At 38.0% G+C, this 16,700-nt stretch overlaps 1 protein-coding gene across 2 annotated transcripts in view; it reads left to right on the top strand.

Moving 5' to 3' along the window:
• Window positions 1–14,864, top strand: part of syt9b (synaptotagmin IXb) — a 47,456-nt gene extending 32,592 nt beyond the window's left edge. Inside the window, exons 5-9 of one of the 2 annotated variants that reach the window (XM_067501382.1) lie at window positions 4,292–4,412; window positions 4,590–4,761; window positions 4,854–4,983; window positions 5,107–5,121; window positions 12,526–14,864. In XM_067501382.1, coding sequence (XP_067357483.1) covers window positions 4,292–4,412; window positions 4,590–4,761; window positions 4,854–4,983; window positions 5,107–5,121; window positions 12,526–12,603 — 516 coding nt within the window. In that variant the 3' untranslated portion in view covers window positions 12,604–14,864. The remainder of the gene's footprint in view (window positions 1–4,291; window positions 4,413–4,589; window positions 4,762–4,853; window positions 4,984–5,106; window positions 5,122–12,525) is intronic. The other variant, XM_067501383.1, reaches the window with a different exon arrangement.
• The last annotated feature ends 1,836 nt before the right edge of the window (window positions 14,865–16,700 follow it).

Below are 16,700 nucleotides of genomic sequence, written 5' to 3'. Positions count from 1 at the left end.
TGTAGCATCCACACAGTTTTGTTTGTAACAGTCTCATTTCTCCTCCCTGAGAGTTATGAAGGATCCTTCAGTCTAACCTGATTCTGCCAGGGTACATTCATCTGTACAACTGGTTCAGCACAGGCAGTGATTTATTTACTTGATGATCACCCAGGCATATACTGTACAGTGTACTGTTGATTGGTCCTCTTGTAATGGGATCTCCAGTGTTTAAGTGAGCTGAACAAATAGACATGTCACTTTTTCCCTCATTATTTTAAGTCTATTTGACTTTATTACAATTACTGAGGCAAAAGAAACCTAAACCTTTTTGGAGGACTTTTTTCAATAAAATATCCAATAATGATATTTCTTCTGTTCACAAAACTGATTTTTTATTTTCTTTCATTTTGTTCTTTTTAATCGCCTCACACAATCGCAGCTTTGTCAAATCAGAAAAGCGAAAAAGAAAATGAAATGGGATGTGCCAGAAGAACAAACCTGTGCTGTCATACAATCAAGGCATATAATGTGGTTACGCATTTTCACTGTTGATGCTGTCAACAGTTACCACCATGTTTTTTAGTACTCAAGTGTGGAACATACGTATCCCAAGTTTAAAGGATAAATAAAAGTCCATAGTGCAAGTAAAGAGCCATCGTAAGGCAATAATATGAACTAGGGGAACACAAGGGATGGGGAAATAGTAAGGTCATTCAGTGTGCATTATCAGTGTCAGTACTCTCATATATTATGAGGTAGCAGTGTTACTATATTAATGGACCCCATACCATATCATATGAAAAAGTAGCAAACATGCCCATTGTTCAAATATTTATTCTGGTTGTAAGGCACTAGATCAGTTATTAGAGTTGATCACTCATAACACCTGCAAATCATTGATTAAATGGTGCAAATTAATCACTTACACAGGGAATTTAATGAAAAGGTCAATGAGCTGATGGTGAAAGAAACTACGATTGATAGGTTTAAATTTGGATAAAGCTCTGGCAGCTCTGGAAAGTTCCTTTGGCGTGATGTATGATTGAAATCCTTACCGACTGTAATAGCTGGTGACAATTTCTCTTTGGCAAGGAGTAAAGAGGCGGATCATACAAAAACAGTTAAATCAGTATCATAATGTATTCCTTCATGTAATATTATATAAGATTTTAAGAACATGTTTTAAAGTATTACAATTTACAAATAACTACAATGATTAATTTAGTCAAGCAACAATTATTTTGCACAGTGATATTATTTCTTCTGACTTATAATGCATTTATCCCATTTATCATATAAAGAATATCTGAGCAAATGTTTAATTGGATTCTAAGCAGAGATTAAACAAACATCATGAAATCACTCATGGAAACTTACAATTCATAAAATGTTGAACTTTAGTTCATACTGAGATTTGCATGTACCAAAATGTTAGGATACCTTCAGTTCAGGCAACAGTTTGGTGTTATGACCGTCTCTGTGTTGCATCCAAGTCAGGGTTTCCTGAGTTCACACCGAGCTACATCTCGATAAGGAATCAGTGGTCACCTCTGTGTCTGGGCCAATAAGTCAGTCCATGCTCTGTGTTTACACTGTGAGTTTGGATTCGTGAACACCTTTCAAGGACGGGTTTGAAGAATGTGGGAGCTAATGAAAGAAATGCAGGATCCATGCAGCCTCCAGTGTTTATGGGAGCATGATGCACATTAGTGACTAAAACTCAGGATCTAAGCGCCTGCTGCTTTACCTTGTTCTTTGAGATTTCTCCAATTTTATGCAATGCTTAATAGTTTGGATTGGCCTTTTAGTAACCTCTTTATTACCTCAGTATTATTCCTTCAAATAAACCATTGCATTATTAGCGTAATTGCATTTAACAAGACACCTGTTTCTATAATTTACAGCACCAAATCGCTTTATATGTTGAAGTGTCTCTGGGCAAGGCACTGAACTCCCAACACCCCATTCCCATCCCCAGCTATGCAGTGCTGGTCCAAGCCGGGTATAAATTGGGAAGGGTTGCGTCAGGAAGGGCATCCGGTGTAAAAACTGCCAAATCAACATGCGGACAATGGTCCCTGAACTCACGGGATAAACAGAAAGGACAAAAAAATTAAATAAATTTTCCCACTGCAAAAAACGAAATGTACCTTTTCTTTAAGAGCCTGCTGTAAGTGGAAAGATGAAGATGTAGTGTCTGCTATTGTCAAATAAACCAACAAACCTGTGATGGATCAGTTTCATAGTGACACATGCTTAAGATAACACTCATAATAAACTCTCCACAGGTACATAGAAACTTTTAGAGAAACACTGAGCCTGTGACAATTAAACACATGGCAAGTGTGAGAGAGCATGGTAGGTACAGCCTGGCTGCTCCTGAGGGACCAAAGGTGCTTGTTTTATAATTGGAGAAGATGGACTTCCCATACTCTAGTGCTATATTATAGGTGCTCTTTAAAGCACCAATCTAATTTCATTGGCCGAGCACAAGCACCCACAATCCTGACCACAGGCTTGATTTGAGTGCTCATAAGAGTACCCATCAGCAATCCATAGTCTCCAAACTCAAGTGTGCTGCTGTCTGTCTGTCTGTGTGTTTGTGTGTTTGTGTGTGTGTGTGTGTGTGTGTGTCTGTGTCTCTCTGTGTGTGATGGTAGAAGAGTATCACATTATCTGCAGGGAGCTAAAGGCTTTGCCAACTCACAGTCTGTGCAGTCTGTACTGGCCTGAGTGTGTGTGTATGTCATTGTGTACATTCCTGTGCTTGTGCTAAAATTCATATCAGAGTTGCATCCTGAGGATATCATTGTTAACCCCCGAGCTTTAAAGCAGCAGTGATGATGTAGTGTCTTAACAACACATGATGAAACAACTCATTACACAGTCAGAATGTCATGGATCCTTGACAACAACGACTGTGTATCAGTGTGTGTGCACACATGGATGAGTGCATTCATATGCTTGCAGGGTTCTAGATGTTGACATCCATGATGAATCAACTCATTTTGTTCAATTTGATTTTCAGTGATTTTGAGCAGAGGACCTAAAGCAATAGCATCCTTATGTGTGCGTGTGTGTGTGGGTGTGTTGCCGGCGCAGAGTGACAATTAATCTTAATCAGCATGAAGGCTGAGCACTTATTGATATCTAAATTAGCAAGGATTTCCCAGTGCAACCATTACATCTGACCTTTAACTAGCTTTCCGGATTATCATCTGTGAAAACAAAATCACAATCATGCTGCAAATTGATCACTGATTGTACAGAATGGATTAAGACACATCAGGTAGTTGTGTTAACCTGTGCTGTTGTTGTCCACTGGAACATAAGAGGTGAATTTAATGAAACAAGAAAGTTATCTTATATTAAAAAGCTACAACACCTGGAATCACATCTACCAGATGCTATTTTCCTTGTTGTGATTCGATATCAAAACTTTAGCACAAAATTTGTTCTTTTGTAACAGTGAGCTCTGTGTTAGCAGAGCATGAGAGAAATCATAAAACTAGAGATAAGAGTTTCCCCTGTCAGAAACCTTGTGAGCGCTTGTGTCTCATGAATACATCGCTCACTCTCACCCCATCACACGTTATTTTCAGATGTGTTAATTGGGAAATGAGCTTGGCATGTGCATCAATGTGGATAAGGTGTGAAAAAGGGATATTCTCTAATGAAAAACCAAAGTTGTTGAATGTGATGCCAACTTTAGGCAGAGACATAAATGACTATCCAAATCATTTACAGATTCACGGCATGACATATGTTGTTATATGAAACATGCTAATTACGGAGATGTTCATGTCCATTTTTTTTATACCAGAGCTGTCACAGGCATGATTCTCATCTGAGGTGCAAGGGCTGGTGTCATCCCCTTCAACATACTGTATCATAACATACCTTCTGTGAAATCCACCCGTTAAATTTAAGCAGGTCGCCTCACTTGCTACTTCACCTTAAATCAACCACAGCCTGTGCAACTAACGCAAAAGTGATTATGTTTCTGTAAAGAACAAATGCACATGCACAGAATGGGTTATGTTTCAATGCAACTAATGGTTAAACTATGGTTAAATTAAGTGCAAGTACAATACGATATGCATGTACGATATTCTTTGACATCACAGGTAGTTTCCTCACAGCTAGAAGGTTGCAGTGGTGTTGTGGTGTAGATGGATTTATGTAAAAATTAATTTATATATACAAATTCCAATATGTCCCATTTGTGTGCATGCATGTCAAATGTGATGCATGTCTTTTTCAACATTGCTTTATGATGAACGTGAAACTTGAATGTGTTGAATTGCAGGACAACGTGGACCTGGGAGAGCTGATGTTTTCACTGTGCTATCTCCCCACGGCTGGCAGACTCACCATCACTATCATCAAAGCCAGAAATCTCAAAGCCATGGACATTACTGGAGCCTCAGGTAGGTATTGACTGACAATGCAGTTTTTATACTGAGAAGTGTGGTGGTCAGATGTCCACATAAGGGGGCCAAACAGTCTGGATATTGCTGTTAGTCAGTTTTGATAAATGGGCCTCCATGTCAGTATATTTTGACAGTTGACATTCTTTATAAAGGTAATCTTTCACCTCCCTCTAGATCCTTATGTAAAAGTGTCCCTAATGTGTGAGGGTCGGAGGCTGAAGAAGAGGAAGACATCAACAAAACGTAACACACTTAACCCTGTCTACAATGAAGCCATTGTGTTTGATGTTCCACCTGAGAACATTGACCAAATCAGTCTGCTCATAGCTGTCATGGACTATGATCGGTTAGTAGGTTATACCCACATTTTAGTTTCATCTATAGTACTTTAACTTATCTAGCATTTTGGACTCTCCATGTCGTATTTTGTGCTTATAGGGTAGGACATAATGAAGTCATTGGGGTGTGCAGAGTGGGCAATGAGGCAGAGAGTCTAGGACGAGACCACTGGAATGAAATGCTGACGTACCCACGAAAACCCATCGCACACTGGCACCCACTCATAGAGGTATGGCCCTCTTTGTAGGTTGGTAAAATCCTTTTACTTCTCTGATAGATGTTCTAAACTGAGGTTACACTCCTATGAAGTAAACATTCTTACATGATGATCCTTTTCATGCAATCATCTAAGGACAAGAAGAAAGAGGTGAGACTAAGTCTCCAGTCATGTTAGCATCCTTTAATGCATTCTTAAGCAAAGTGGTGGTTTGAGCTAATGGTTAATTAGGGATGTCCTGATACAGATACCGGCATGGGGTCTTACAGTGCCCTTGTAGAAGTATTAAGATTATTTCAAATATGTTTACAACTGACATTGACGGCAACTGAGGGAGATCTGCAGAAACTAGAACTGTATCAGAAGTTGTTTTTTTTTCAGTTATTTTACTCCCATATTACTCTGTAGACCCCACAGTCCAAGTTGTCCTCACCTCCATCTGGGATCTCACCCCCAGTCCGTGCTTGTTCTTTTTTTTTCTTTTGGTTCTTTTCAGCAAAAGTTGCTACATTAATGCAACGCTTTGTACGGGACATTCCTAATGCTGAAGTCAACATGCTCACAAAATCACAAAGGAAATGCTAACATGCTGGCGATGATATTTCCAATGTTCATTATTATAGTTTAGCATTTGCTAATTAGCTTTGTGTTAATACTAGTGATGCCAACTCTCAAGGAATAATTAAAATTCTTTAAGATTTTTAGTTGTTTTTAAAATGATATTCGGTATTTTACTTGTACGATCTTGGTTCTGACAAAAACATTGTGAACGCTTGAAATTAAATAAAATGTGATTGGCTGATTATTATTGAAAAAACAAAACTAAACACTCCTGTCCTACTTTTCAATAGAGTTGGCAGCTCTAGTTAGTATATCACTGATCATTTGGGGAACATGGATGTGTAAATGAAAAATCAGGCAATTAATCAAATAGTACTGACAGTTCACTCAAAACCACAAATGTCAACCTTTTGGTGGTGTTAAGGGAAATGTTAAAGTATCACAAAACAATCAGAAAATCAGGAATCAGAAATTCATCCTCTGGGAACTATGAATGTCTGTACAAACATTTGTGCTTTCCTCCAGACATTTTTGACCTGGCACTTAATAAAAAGTCAAGGGATCACCAAAATCATTAGGTTTAATCTTCTTAGCATTATTAAAAATTAAACTAAATCTATGCAAAAATAGATTCTAAAGTGCCACTAAAAGTATGTAGTCATTTAATAAATCATGCATGATTTTCTCTACTGAAATCAGGTGCCCTTTAAATTTGCTGCCATTGCCCTCTTAGACAGCCGGAGTTCCCCATTGGCTAGTAAGGCTGAAATGGCAATTCACAATGGTCATTTACCTTTAGCACATTTAGCACATTTATCCAAAGCAACTTACAAGCGAGGTACAAGGCAGCAAAAATCAAGAAGTCAAGAAGAAAACCTCAAAGCAGAGTGCTATGAGAAGAAGTTTTTCCGTTTCATGAGATGCAAGTGCAAGAAAGGAATAAAAAAAATTGATTTAAGTGTGTGGAAGAGTTCTGTTTTCAGCAGTTTTTGAATATTGGGATGGAGTTTGCCGAGTTTGGTATCGTTCCACCATCGTGGGATCACTGAGCTGTAGAGTTTTGCTTGATGTCTTTTGTGCGGTGCTGGGACCACCAGACGTTGTTCATTGGCAAATCGCAGCGGACGGGAGTGATTGTAGACCTGTTTGGAAGTTGAGATAAGCAGGAGCTGTTTAGGTGATCACCCTGTAGGCAAGAGACAGAGCTTTGAACCTGATATGGGCAGCTACAGGAAGCCATTCAGATTCAGATTCAGACTGATTTTTAGTCTATAAAGCTGTTCTGTAAGAATGTCAGAACAAATATCAAATTATATACAATAATTTAGATGAAGTATAAAGAGTCTAAAAAAGTCTAAAAAAAATGCTGATTTGTCACATTAAATGGTTAGATGGCTGCAGTGTCAGAGTGGTTGCCTATTAACCCAGGGCCATATATGAGCCCCAGCCCCAAGCCAGGGGAAGTTTTATGTTAATCATTCATTGATCCGTTCATTTGCCAAAACAGAAATATTAAAAAAAAGTATATTCAATCAACGTATTAAATCATATTTTCATAATTTAGTTAAAATTGCGTAACAGCTGTAATATTTTTTTTTGTTCTTTCGGCTTATCCCGTGAGTTCAGGGTCGCCACAGCGGATCATTGTCCGCATGTTGATTTGGCAGTTTTTACACCCTTCCTGATGCAACCCACCCCAATTTCTACCGGGCTTGGACCCTGGGCTGTTAGGGGTTCAGTGTCTTACCCAGGGACACTTCGACATATAGCCAGGGGCGGGGATCGAACCACTCACCCTGTGGTCCGTGGACGAACATACACCAAGGCCAAGTTGGGGTTCAGTGTTTTGCCTTAATACCTTTAGCTAGGAGGAATAAAGAACGGAACCACTGCTCCTTTGTGGCTTTGAAATTTTAATGACGCACATCCATTCAGTGACTTCTCTAAACTAACTTCAGAAATCAAAATAAAGTATCCCTAAATTAGATTTCACATCTGTGTTGTCATGCTTACCATTACAGGGTACAGTGAGAAAAAAACCCGAACAATTATGTAACCAAAGTCCTGCACATCCTCATGTATACTTGAGTTGTTTTGCTGATTGCCACAACAGGCATCTAGCTCACACACATACACACAGAGATGTGGCCACGTTGAGCTGTTTCTATTTTGGAATTGTCAGCCCACACTCATTAAAAAGCAGAGCACGTTAAAACAGATGCTGCACTGATTCATGTAAATTCATGTTGAGTTGTCAAAGCTGAATCTATTGGTATTCAGCTGAGGGGATCGGATGATAACATGCTTCAGGATGGATTCCTGTCTGAGTAAACGTACTGTAATGACTAAAATCAGCTATTGAAACACAGCGTCTGGTGGCTTATGTGTGTTTTTTCTGTCTTTAAACAATTTAAAGATTTATTTTAATTTTACTTGAGATATGTTGGCATGTTTTCAGCAAAGCAGCTAGCTGGAAACAAACTTAACAGCTCTAAACATATAGGTTAATGTGAGAACCACTGATGCAAGCCCTCTATCGACATCATTATATTTACTAGAGGAGGTCTTGTGGTGCTCATTATGTGAGAGGCTAAGGACCCCAGGATTACTATTCCATCTCTAATGAACATGTCAGCTACCTTAATGACATTTTCATCTGAAATCAGGCCAACTGTCTATGTCTATGCCACAAGTTTATTTAGCAAAGAAACACTCATCATTAGAATAGTTATTTCTATTTCAGTTCTGAATCTTGCATAAAGAAGAGTCACACAAATTTTCTTTTTTTGTATTTATTAATTTTAGCTGTAGGATTGCTCATATGTGTCTTTTCTCTCTTTTTTAAAGAATTTAAAAGATTCCGTTTAATTTTACTTAGGTTTGTTTGTATGTTATATTATTTTTTCACTGCCAACTCATTTAAAACATTTAACATTTAAACTGTGTTTGCAAGACAGGAAGAGAAAGAAAGATGACAGATATCACACACTGAACACAAAGCAGCGTAAGCTTTTGTTCCGTTTTGTTTTTTGGACCACAGACAGTTTATAACATATTGATGATACTATATGTTGATAAGAAATTACTAAGTACACTGGCATTGTTACTGCTTTGGTCTCATTATGTGCACTAATTGGCTAAACTGAAAATCCAGTCAGAGTGTTCTTTCACAGTCAGGACCAACGTCGATTCAACCGATTGGGGTCCGATGTCCAGTGTATCACAACAACAAGGAAAACGATTACTTGCGAATGTCCCAACGTTGGTTAACCATCAGCCCTAACATACACTGCTCTGCCCAACATTGCCACATTGTGGAGGAAAGGAGCAGCTTCCGTACACCCATCAAGGGCCACACAACCTATATGAATCAAGCTGCAAAGCCCGGTGTGTTCTGACACCTGTCATTCATGGCCAGTATTCAACTTTTCCCAAGTTTAACAGTAGCATATTGGCAATGATATTTTATAGAAACACATTATGACAGGGTAAACACAAATATAACTACTAAAAAGTGCTTTAGGAAAATAAACATGCAATATGGACTATGTTGCACAAACTTTTGTTTTGCAACCTTTTTTGTACAGCGTCAGAGTGAGTGCATAAACTATAAAACATGTCCACATAATTCATAGCGAAACAAGAAAACCTTCTGGTCTAAACTGCTGCTGTTACTTTTCTTGCCGATACAGTACATCGTGCAGGTTGAAGCTAAACTGCAGTTTTTAAAACCTATGTAGCTGTGGAGTTGCTAGGTTTGCTTTTATGTTTTACAATCACGACTAAGTGGACCACTATATTGCCTCCACTTGGAATATGTTTTCCTCTACTTTGGCGTGAGTCCATATGTGTGTTCAATTTGAGTTAGTGCAAAGAGCAGCGGGAGGCAAATGGTTCTAATGGATTTAGTTGATTTCTTCAGTTACAGATTTTTTAGACTATATGTGACCGTGGTTATTTTATTTGGTTGCATTCTGACATCTGCATTCTTTTCACTTCTCTCAGTTCACCACTCCGTGTTTTACTGAGCCTGAATCCGGCTGTAGAAGTAAATGAAGAGCTAAGTGTCAAACTATATTCACCAGAGGACATGCAGTATAGGCATGAAGTCAGTAACCTTCATGTTGGCAACAGTGATGAGGCTAGGATACCTCTCAGGTGTCATTTGTATAGCACTAACACACACACAGACACACACAGACACACACACACACACACACACACACACACAGAGACACACACACACACACTGTTATGCATGCACACTGAATGTAACTACTGTAAATTGATATGCACAAAATAAGTATTCACACATACAAACTAACAGATTAACTTCAATAAATACATCAAACAAGCTGCCCCTTCTGTGCCCACGTGCACTCATGCATCAAACATCTACCACAATATCACTGATGTCCTTAATAATGTTAAAGAGGACAAGGGTCAGCATGGCCGCTATAAAGCAGTCTGCTGCCCAAGACACAGTAATGTGTGTGCAGAGGTGGTAAAAGTGTGTGTGTGTGTGCATCATTATTCTTATAGTTATTGGAATATCTTGGTAATTACATCCAAATAAAATTCTCCACTACAAATACCACAAATCTTTTACTCAAAAAAGTACTAAGCATAAAGTTCTACACTAACAAAACAATGTATTTTAAACAATAATGATAATGGTAATTATGGTAAAACATGGACAGTAATTCATAAAAAAATAAGGGTCAAAGGTCACTTTTGGTAAAGGTAGCGCTGATTTTAAACACTTTATGTACTGACAGCTGCCTACCCCATAATAATGCATCAGTATTTATTAGTTCAGAATCTTTTTATAAAAACAATATCATTTTGTTATTAATACCAGATGGTATTAATGTTGTGGCGGATTAGTGATATTCTCTCTGACACAGATTTCTTATCCATTTTTTTCTTTTATAGATTTTCTGAAGTTTCGAATAAGCCCCACTGTCCATCTGACAACAGACTGAGGGCATTAAGAATTCACCAGTTTGACCTCTTGTGCTAGAGCTGCACACACACACACACACACAGACACAGTGAAGACCAGCAAAAACAAATCCACTTTATTCCCAAGAGCAATTTCAAGCCAGTTCTGATGCTATCAAGTGGAAAGGAGGGGAATGAAGAAAGCAAAAACCTCAGTTCCCTTCACTTTGTCATATGAATGAGTGGTTGAATAACAGAGAGGCACACTGCAAGGACTCCTCCCACAAAGCAAAGTCAGTTCTAAAGCCAACTTTGTGCTAACAGTATATCCCTTGTTTATTACCCCCACATTGCTGACTCATGCTAACATGGTATATTTCCATGGCAACCAGCAGGGGCAGCCTGCTTCAGGGTAGGTTAAATGAGATCAGAGATGATCAGATCAAAACCATCAATCACCTCTCAGAGAAAAAAAGATTTAGTGCCATTGACAGAATCCTGTTATGGAGAAAATTGCATTGTTTAAGCTTCAAAAAAAAAAAAAAAGTGTTTATCTGTGAAGATTATCTTGCTGAACAAACGGAAAACCCCTTTTTGTTGAGGGAACTAGGAGGATGCTAACTTCAAGATTGGCCTGACCTGACACATTATCTTATCCATTTTTAAATGTAGGCTAAGAGTTGCTGCTGCACAGTGGAGGAAAAACCTCAGTGCACAGGATAGTGTCAGGACATGCAAAAACATTAGGTAAGAAATCATAAGAGGATAATTAAAATCATAGTAATGAATGCAGAGGCAGTAAACGAATCATTTTAGTGGATAAAGTTCAATTGTTTTTCCCTCCACTCAGAATCAACTCCAAAACTACGCTGACTTTACGCACAACTGACACTGCACATTTGTTAGTTTAAATATACGGTATGAGTAAATAAGTAATTTAGACAGTAATTCAGTACCTGCTACACAAATACAGTTCAGCTGCCTGATGATATTTGTGGAGATTAGCAATAGTAGTGTTTTATATTTTCGTTCATTTCCCGTTGTTTATTGAGAGGATTAGGTTTTGTTTTCTGTTTGAGATCTCAGTCTAAAGTATAAACTAGTTAGTACCAGCTCACTGTATTCACACGCAGAATCTCAAGCAGAATCAGTGTGTTGACACAGATGCCACTAACCAGGTTACAATTGTCTTTCCATTTTTCTTGCATAGCCTAGGAGCAACTGATGTGACACACATCCACTATATGCCATGATGTGCATCCCTGATGCTTAAATAGACTAGCTGGTAGTCACATTAGTATCAAATATAACAATATTATCAAATAGATTAAGTACTAAATTTACCAGCAGGATAAATAGGCCAAACAATAGCAAATAAATATAAATATCAGTGTATGCATAGGCTTTTTGACAAGTAGATATGTGTTTCATATATTCATAACATAACATTATATCTAACAATGGAGTCAAACACACCTCCTCACTGAGATAACAGTTTAGTTGCTCTGAATATTCCTAAATTACTCCTAGTTGTTCTAATAATGTTTGTGAATGTGAAATGTGGGAATATTGTAAAGCTCTTCAGCTCAGTGGTCCTACGATGGTGGAACAAGCTACCAGTGTTCTGCAATTTTCTATGGGCTTAAACTATAGAAAAAGAAAATGCTTTTGTCTGTAAAAGTCTCAGGCCCTTGAGTGGTTACCTGTTTGCCAGTTGGTATTTTGAGCCAACTTTGTCCCCAGATCATGAAATGTTTCATCATCACATGTAAATTCGAGCACCACCCAGAGAACAACATTTTAACCATATACAAATAGCTCTTAATCTAAATTGCCATGTGATTTTCCAAGCACCCCCGTGTCCCAAGGGGATGAACCCTCTTGATTCAAATGAATGTCAACAGCTTAACCTTCACATTGCTAGTAAAGCTGTAATGCTGTACCGTAAATACAGCTCATCTGTAAATTTGCTTCCAGCTCAAAACTATTACCTTTGCAACAAATCTCATTACTCACACTCTCTCTTTCTCTTTGTTTGTTGTGGTCCAGTGGGTTGGGCAGGGAGCGACGGGAAGTGGAAGTCAAGGAGGATCGACCAATTCCCTGAAGACACCACCATCACCATGATCACAGAAGAGCACTAATACATTCACTCAAACAGACACCAACATGCACCAACAATTTATCATCCCACAGCGTAATGACACTTCCTAAGGCATCAAATTGCGTCGCTTTTTACATGCGTTTGCAAATCATATTGATGCCACAGGTATCCTTTGGCATTACTATTGGATGCTCCACGAGCATCAATATTTGAACGATTTATATATACTTTAGAGTTAGCCGCAAAAATTTTACGGTAAAGTTACAAAATAAATTACACAAAAACAAATCACACACATACTTCCTTACTATAACCACACGCGCCACGTTGTGTTACTATCATCATTAAAGTGCAGAATGTCTCGCACTAGAATCAAACCCTGGTCTCCTGCAGGGAAGTCCTGTGTCTTTTTATTCCATCCCCACCCTGTCCACTTCCATAAGAGGCTTTTTCAATTTGTTTACTACACGCGTCAAATATTAAAGTGTCTGGGTTTCCACTGCACTACACTGAAAGCTCATAGCGCCTGTCACCACCACAAGCAGGTACCCTAAGCATCAGTATGTTAAGAAGGGACTGGACAAAGCAATGCTTTTTGACGCCTCTGTAAAGAGAACGGGGTACATACACACATGCAGAGCCTCAGGGTGGTAGAATGATGGGTAGTTGACTTGCAAATGGTCCTACTAAAATGTTACAAAATACAGTAGAAGGTGTGTGACTAACAAGTATAGTATAGCTATACCGGTTTTAGGCCTTTACTCAAACTTATGTGTCATTACTGAACTAGGATTTAGTGTGCTGAATGATGCAGAGGCTAATCCCCATGTCTTACTTCAGCTTTATTATTTACAACCAAAAACACTTAACTACATTCCAACTGAACTAATACAGAACTTTCTAAGTTGTTATTGATAGTTTTAACAGATTAAGATTATCTAACAGTTTAGGCTTTTTTATCAAATAGCAGTCTGTGGACCAAAATTGTTTATTTTTTAGCTGAATGTGTGAAGCTTTATTTGTGATTTGTGTGACTGCTCAGTGATATAGTTAGAATGGTAAGGTTACAGAACTATAACTGACAGAGGGGGCATTCGTGTCCAAAAACACAAAGTTCAGCTTTTTAAAACTTATTTCTCTGTTTGGTTGAACACTGAAATCTTGCATACATTCTTATACAATATGTTGCCTAAAACTCAGTGGCATAGCAGATGTGAACACTGCAGATTTTCTTAGTGTAAACATTGGTTTGACTTCAGTGGGAGACTCTCACTGTAAAGTTGTAAACTGAAGAACAGAGGGAACGTTGAACGTGTTTTTATTTAATGCATGTTAAATTGTCATAATTTGTTAACAGGGTGTGGTCAAAAAAAAAGAAACTACCAAAATCATAGGAGGTGGCCATGACATTTGTCAATATTGATAATTTTTTTTTAATACTCTGGGCCATATGGTTTGTTTTGTGTTGTGTATGTGGTTTTGGCCAAGTCAATATTCATCTGGGGCCTTGAGTCAGATAAAAACAAACTATCTAAAACATTAACAGGACACTTTAAAAAGAGCAATGGAGGATGATCTTTCAGGAACAGTTTTTAGTTTAAACATTTGAAAAGAGTCATCTTTTCCCACTGAAACATAAAGTAGAGTATCATCAGCATAGAGTAGTAGTGGTAATTAATTTGTGGACTGTGTATGATTTATGAAATGTAATGTGAGGCAAGCAGATGACCAAGAACAGATCCTTGAGCTACCCCATATTTCACATGAGAAAATATTTAAATTGGATAAAGTGATCCACCATAACTGATAGAGAAGTTTGTTAGATTAAGAGTGTTACTACTGTTTTGAGTGGGTTCAAACAATAAATGGGTGAAACCAAAAGTATCAGTGAGTGCATAAGAAATATATTTTATCTGGAAGATTGCAGGACTTATTCACATGGATATTGTAGGACACTTATTTAGTTCTTGAGATAACGTTCTAAAAACACAAATTTCCCAATAGCGTTCACCTGTTTTTTATTTTAGGGCCACACCCTGTGGTTGTTTTAATAAATCAGTGTTTGTTTTTTTAATTCAGATTATTACCAGTATTATTTAACTCGTTCTATTGGATACTCCTTCTGTGTTTGTAGGTACAATGCATGCATCATTTTTCTGAGTAATTTTTTAAGTCTTTAATTGTGAAATACTAATCATATTGTAAACACAAAATGTATTATGAACCTAAGGCGGAATGTGTAAATTGTCCATTCAGATGTTATTAATAAATATTTCTATATATAGCATGGGCTGATTTATCTACAGTGAGAAAGACATGTTTTCATGTGTTTTCTACCTTGCAGCTGAACTGTGAGCTTTCCTATAAGTTTATTGCGATTGAAGCAGCTATGAGGAGCTTTTGAAAACACACACAATTTCTCTGTGACACGCATACACACCTTCAACAAAGCCGGTGCAGAGATAAAACCACATGGCACCTTTTATGACTGTGAGATGCCAAAAGGCAAAATATCCAAGTGTGTTTGTGTGTGGATGGTGAGTTCCTAGGGTTCTCAGAGATATACTGAAAAAGTCACCATTCAGGTACTCCCCAGTAAGTCCATTATCACACCTGCTAATGTCAGAAGCTGTGGTGCTTCTCCACATTTTGGGAATTAAAGCATTAGTTTATTTCCTTGGAGCTACTTGGAGACAGGAAAAACAAGCTTTAAATATAACTTTTCACATTATATTATTGAATATTATAATCCCATATTATTATTGAAATATATCATGTTTCTCCCCACTGGAAGTCTGATATTCTTAAAAATCCCTTTTGCTACACGATGGTGGGTAGGTAGTGTAATGATAGTAGTAGTAATAAAAAAGTTTTAGTTCATAAAAGCAAAACTATTTGGAAAAAGACCCCAAAAGCTCAATAGAACTGAGAAAAAGGTATGAATTTCCCCATTATAAGCAATTTTCATTTTCCAAAAATTTTCATTTGCACAGCCCCAGGCTTGACCATCTCTTCAATCTAAAACATAAAAAATTCCTTGTAGTCAGGAAAATGTATTTAGCTTGCTTTTGATTTTTATAACACACAGCAGGTGTCCTCAAACCTCTGCAGCTCACTCTGTTCTCTTATTCTGTTATCTGTTATTCATGGACTTTTGCAGGTGTTTCATTTCTCCAGTTTTACCAGCAGCTGTAACACAGTCTGGCAGTGATACAATCATAACATCATTAAGATTCTCCAGGCAGTGTTCATATTTCTACAATGGTAACATGCTTGCAAAATGTCTCAAGCCACATTTACTATTTATATGTAGTTATGAATGTGCACCTTGAAAGCCAGGCTGACATATGCTGTCACCAACTGTGCCACTGTGAGTGTGAATCTGGCTTGTAAGGCCTTCATCAAAGCTTCTTCAGGCTATTCCGAAATTTGACCCCATGGTTTTTAAAGTTGCTGTGTCAACATCACAGCTTCAGTGGGCTTCGGCCTAAGTCAGACTTGACTGAGGCCATTCAGTCATCCATTAATAACTCAATCTACACTGCCGATGTGCCAGCTTGGGTGTCATTTGCGCTATATGTGCATAAATACAACCCAAAGAGTTGCAAGTCTATTTTCCTGGGAGTATATATGTTGATGCTGTTGTGCATCAAACCAAACTTTCTTTTCTGAAAGGTAAACCATTTTCAAACCAATGTGATTAACAGTCTTTGCTTTCAAGACAGCTGCAGGCGAGATCCACCTGAACTACCTGAGTTACAGCTCATTAGTGATGCACACAATGATGAGTTTACAATGATGCCTCTCACACTTCGACCTGTTCTCACTCTCTTATTTTGTTCCTGTGGAAAACTGTTGCCAGATCAGTGGTGCAAAATAAAAGGAAAATATTCTGAAAAAAGTATTAAACTATTCACCAAGATTTCCCTTGTTGCATTGTGGTTTAAAGTATGACAGCTGAGGGAGGACAGGAACAAGACTCTCGAGGTGGGAGATATCTGAGCCAACAGTGAGACTATAAAGCAGCAGTGATGTGAAAAGTATGAGGGATGTTTGGGGTCATATTCTGTCTGAGACTTCTTGTGTTACAAATACAATGGGATGACACTTCACAAAGAAA

Source organism: Channa argus, chromosome 4 (genome assembly GCF_033026475.1).
Source record: "Channa argus isolate prfri chromosome 4, Channa argus male v1.0, whole genome shotgun sequence".
NCBI classification, from domain to species: domain Eukaryota; kingdom Metazoa; phylum Chordata; class Actinopteri; order Anabantiformes; family Channidae; genus Channa; species Channa argus.
This window is presented reverse-complemented; position numbering and strand designations above follow the sequence as displayed.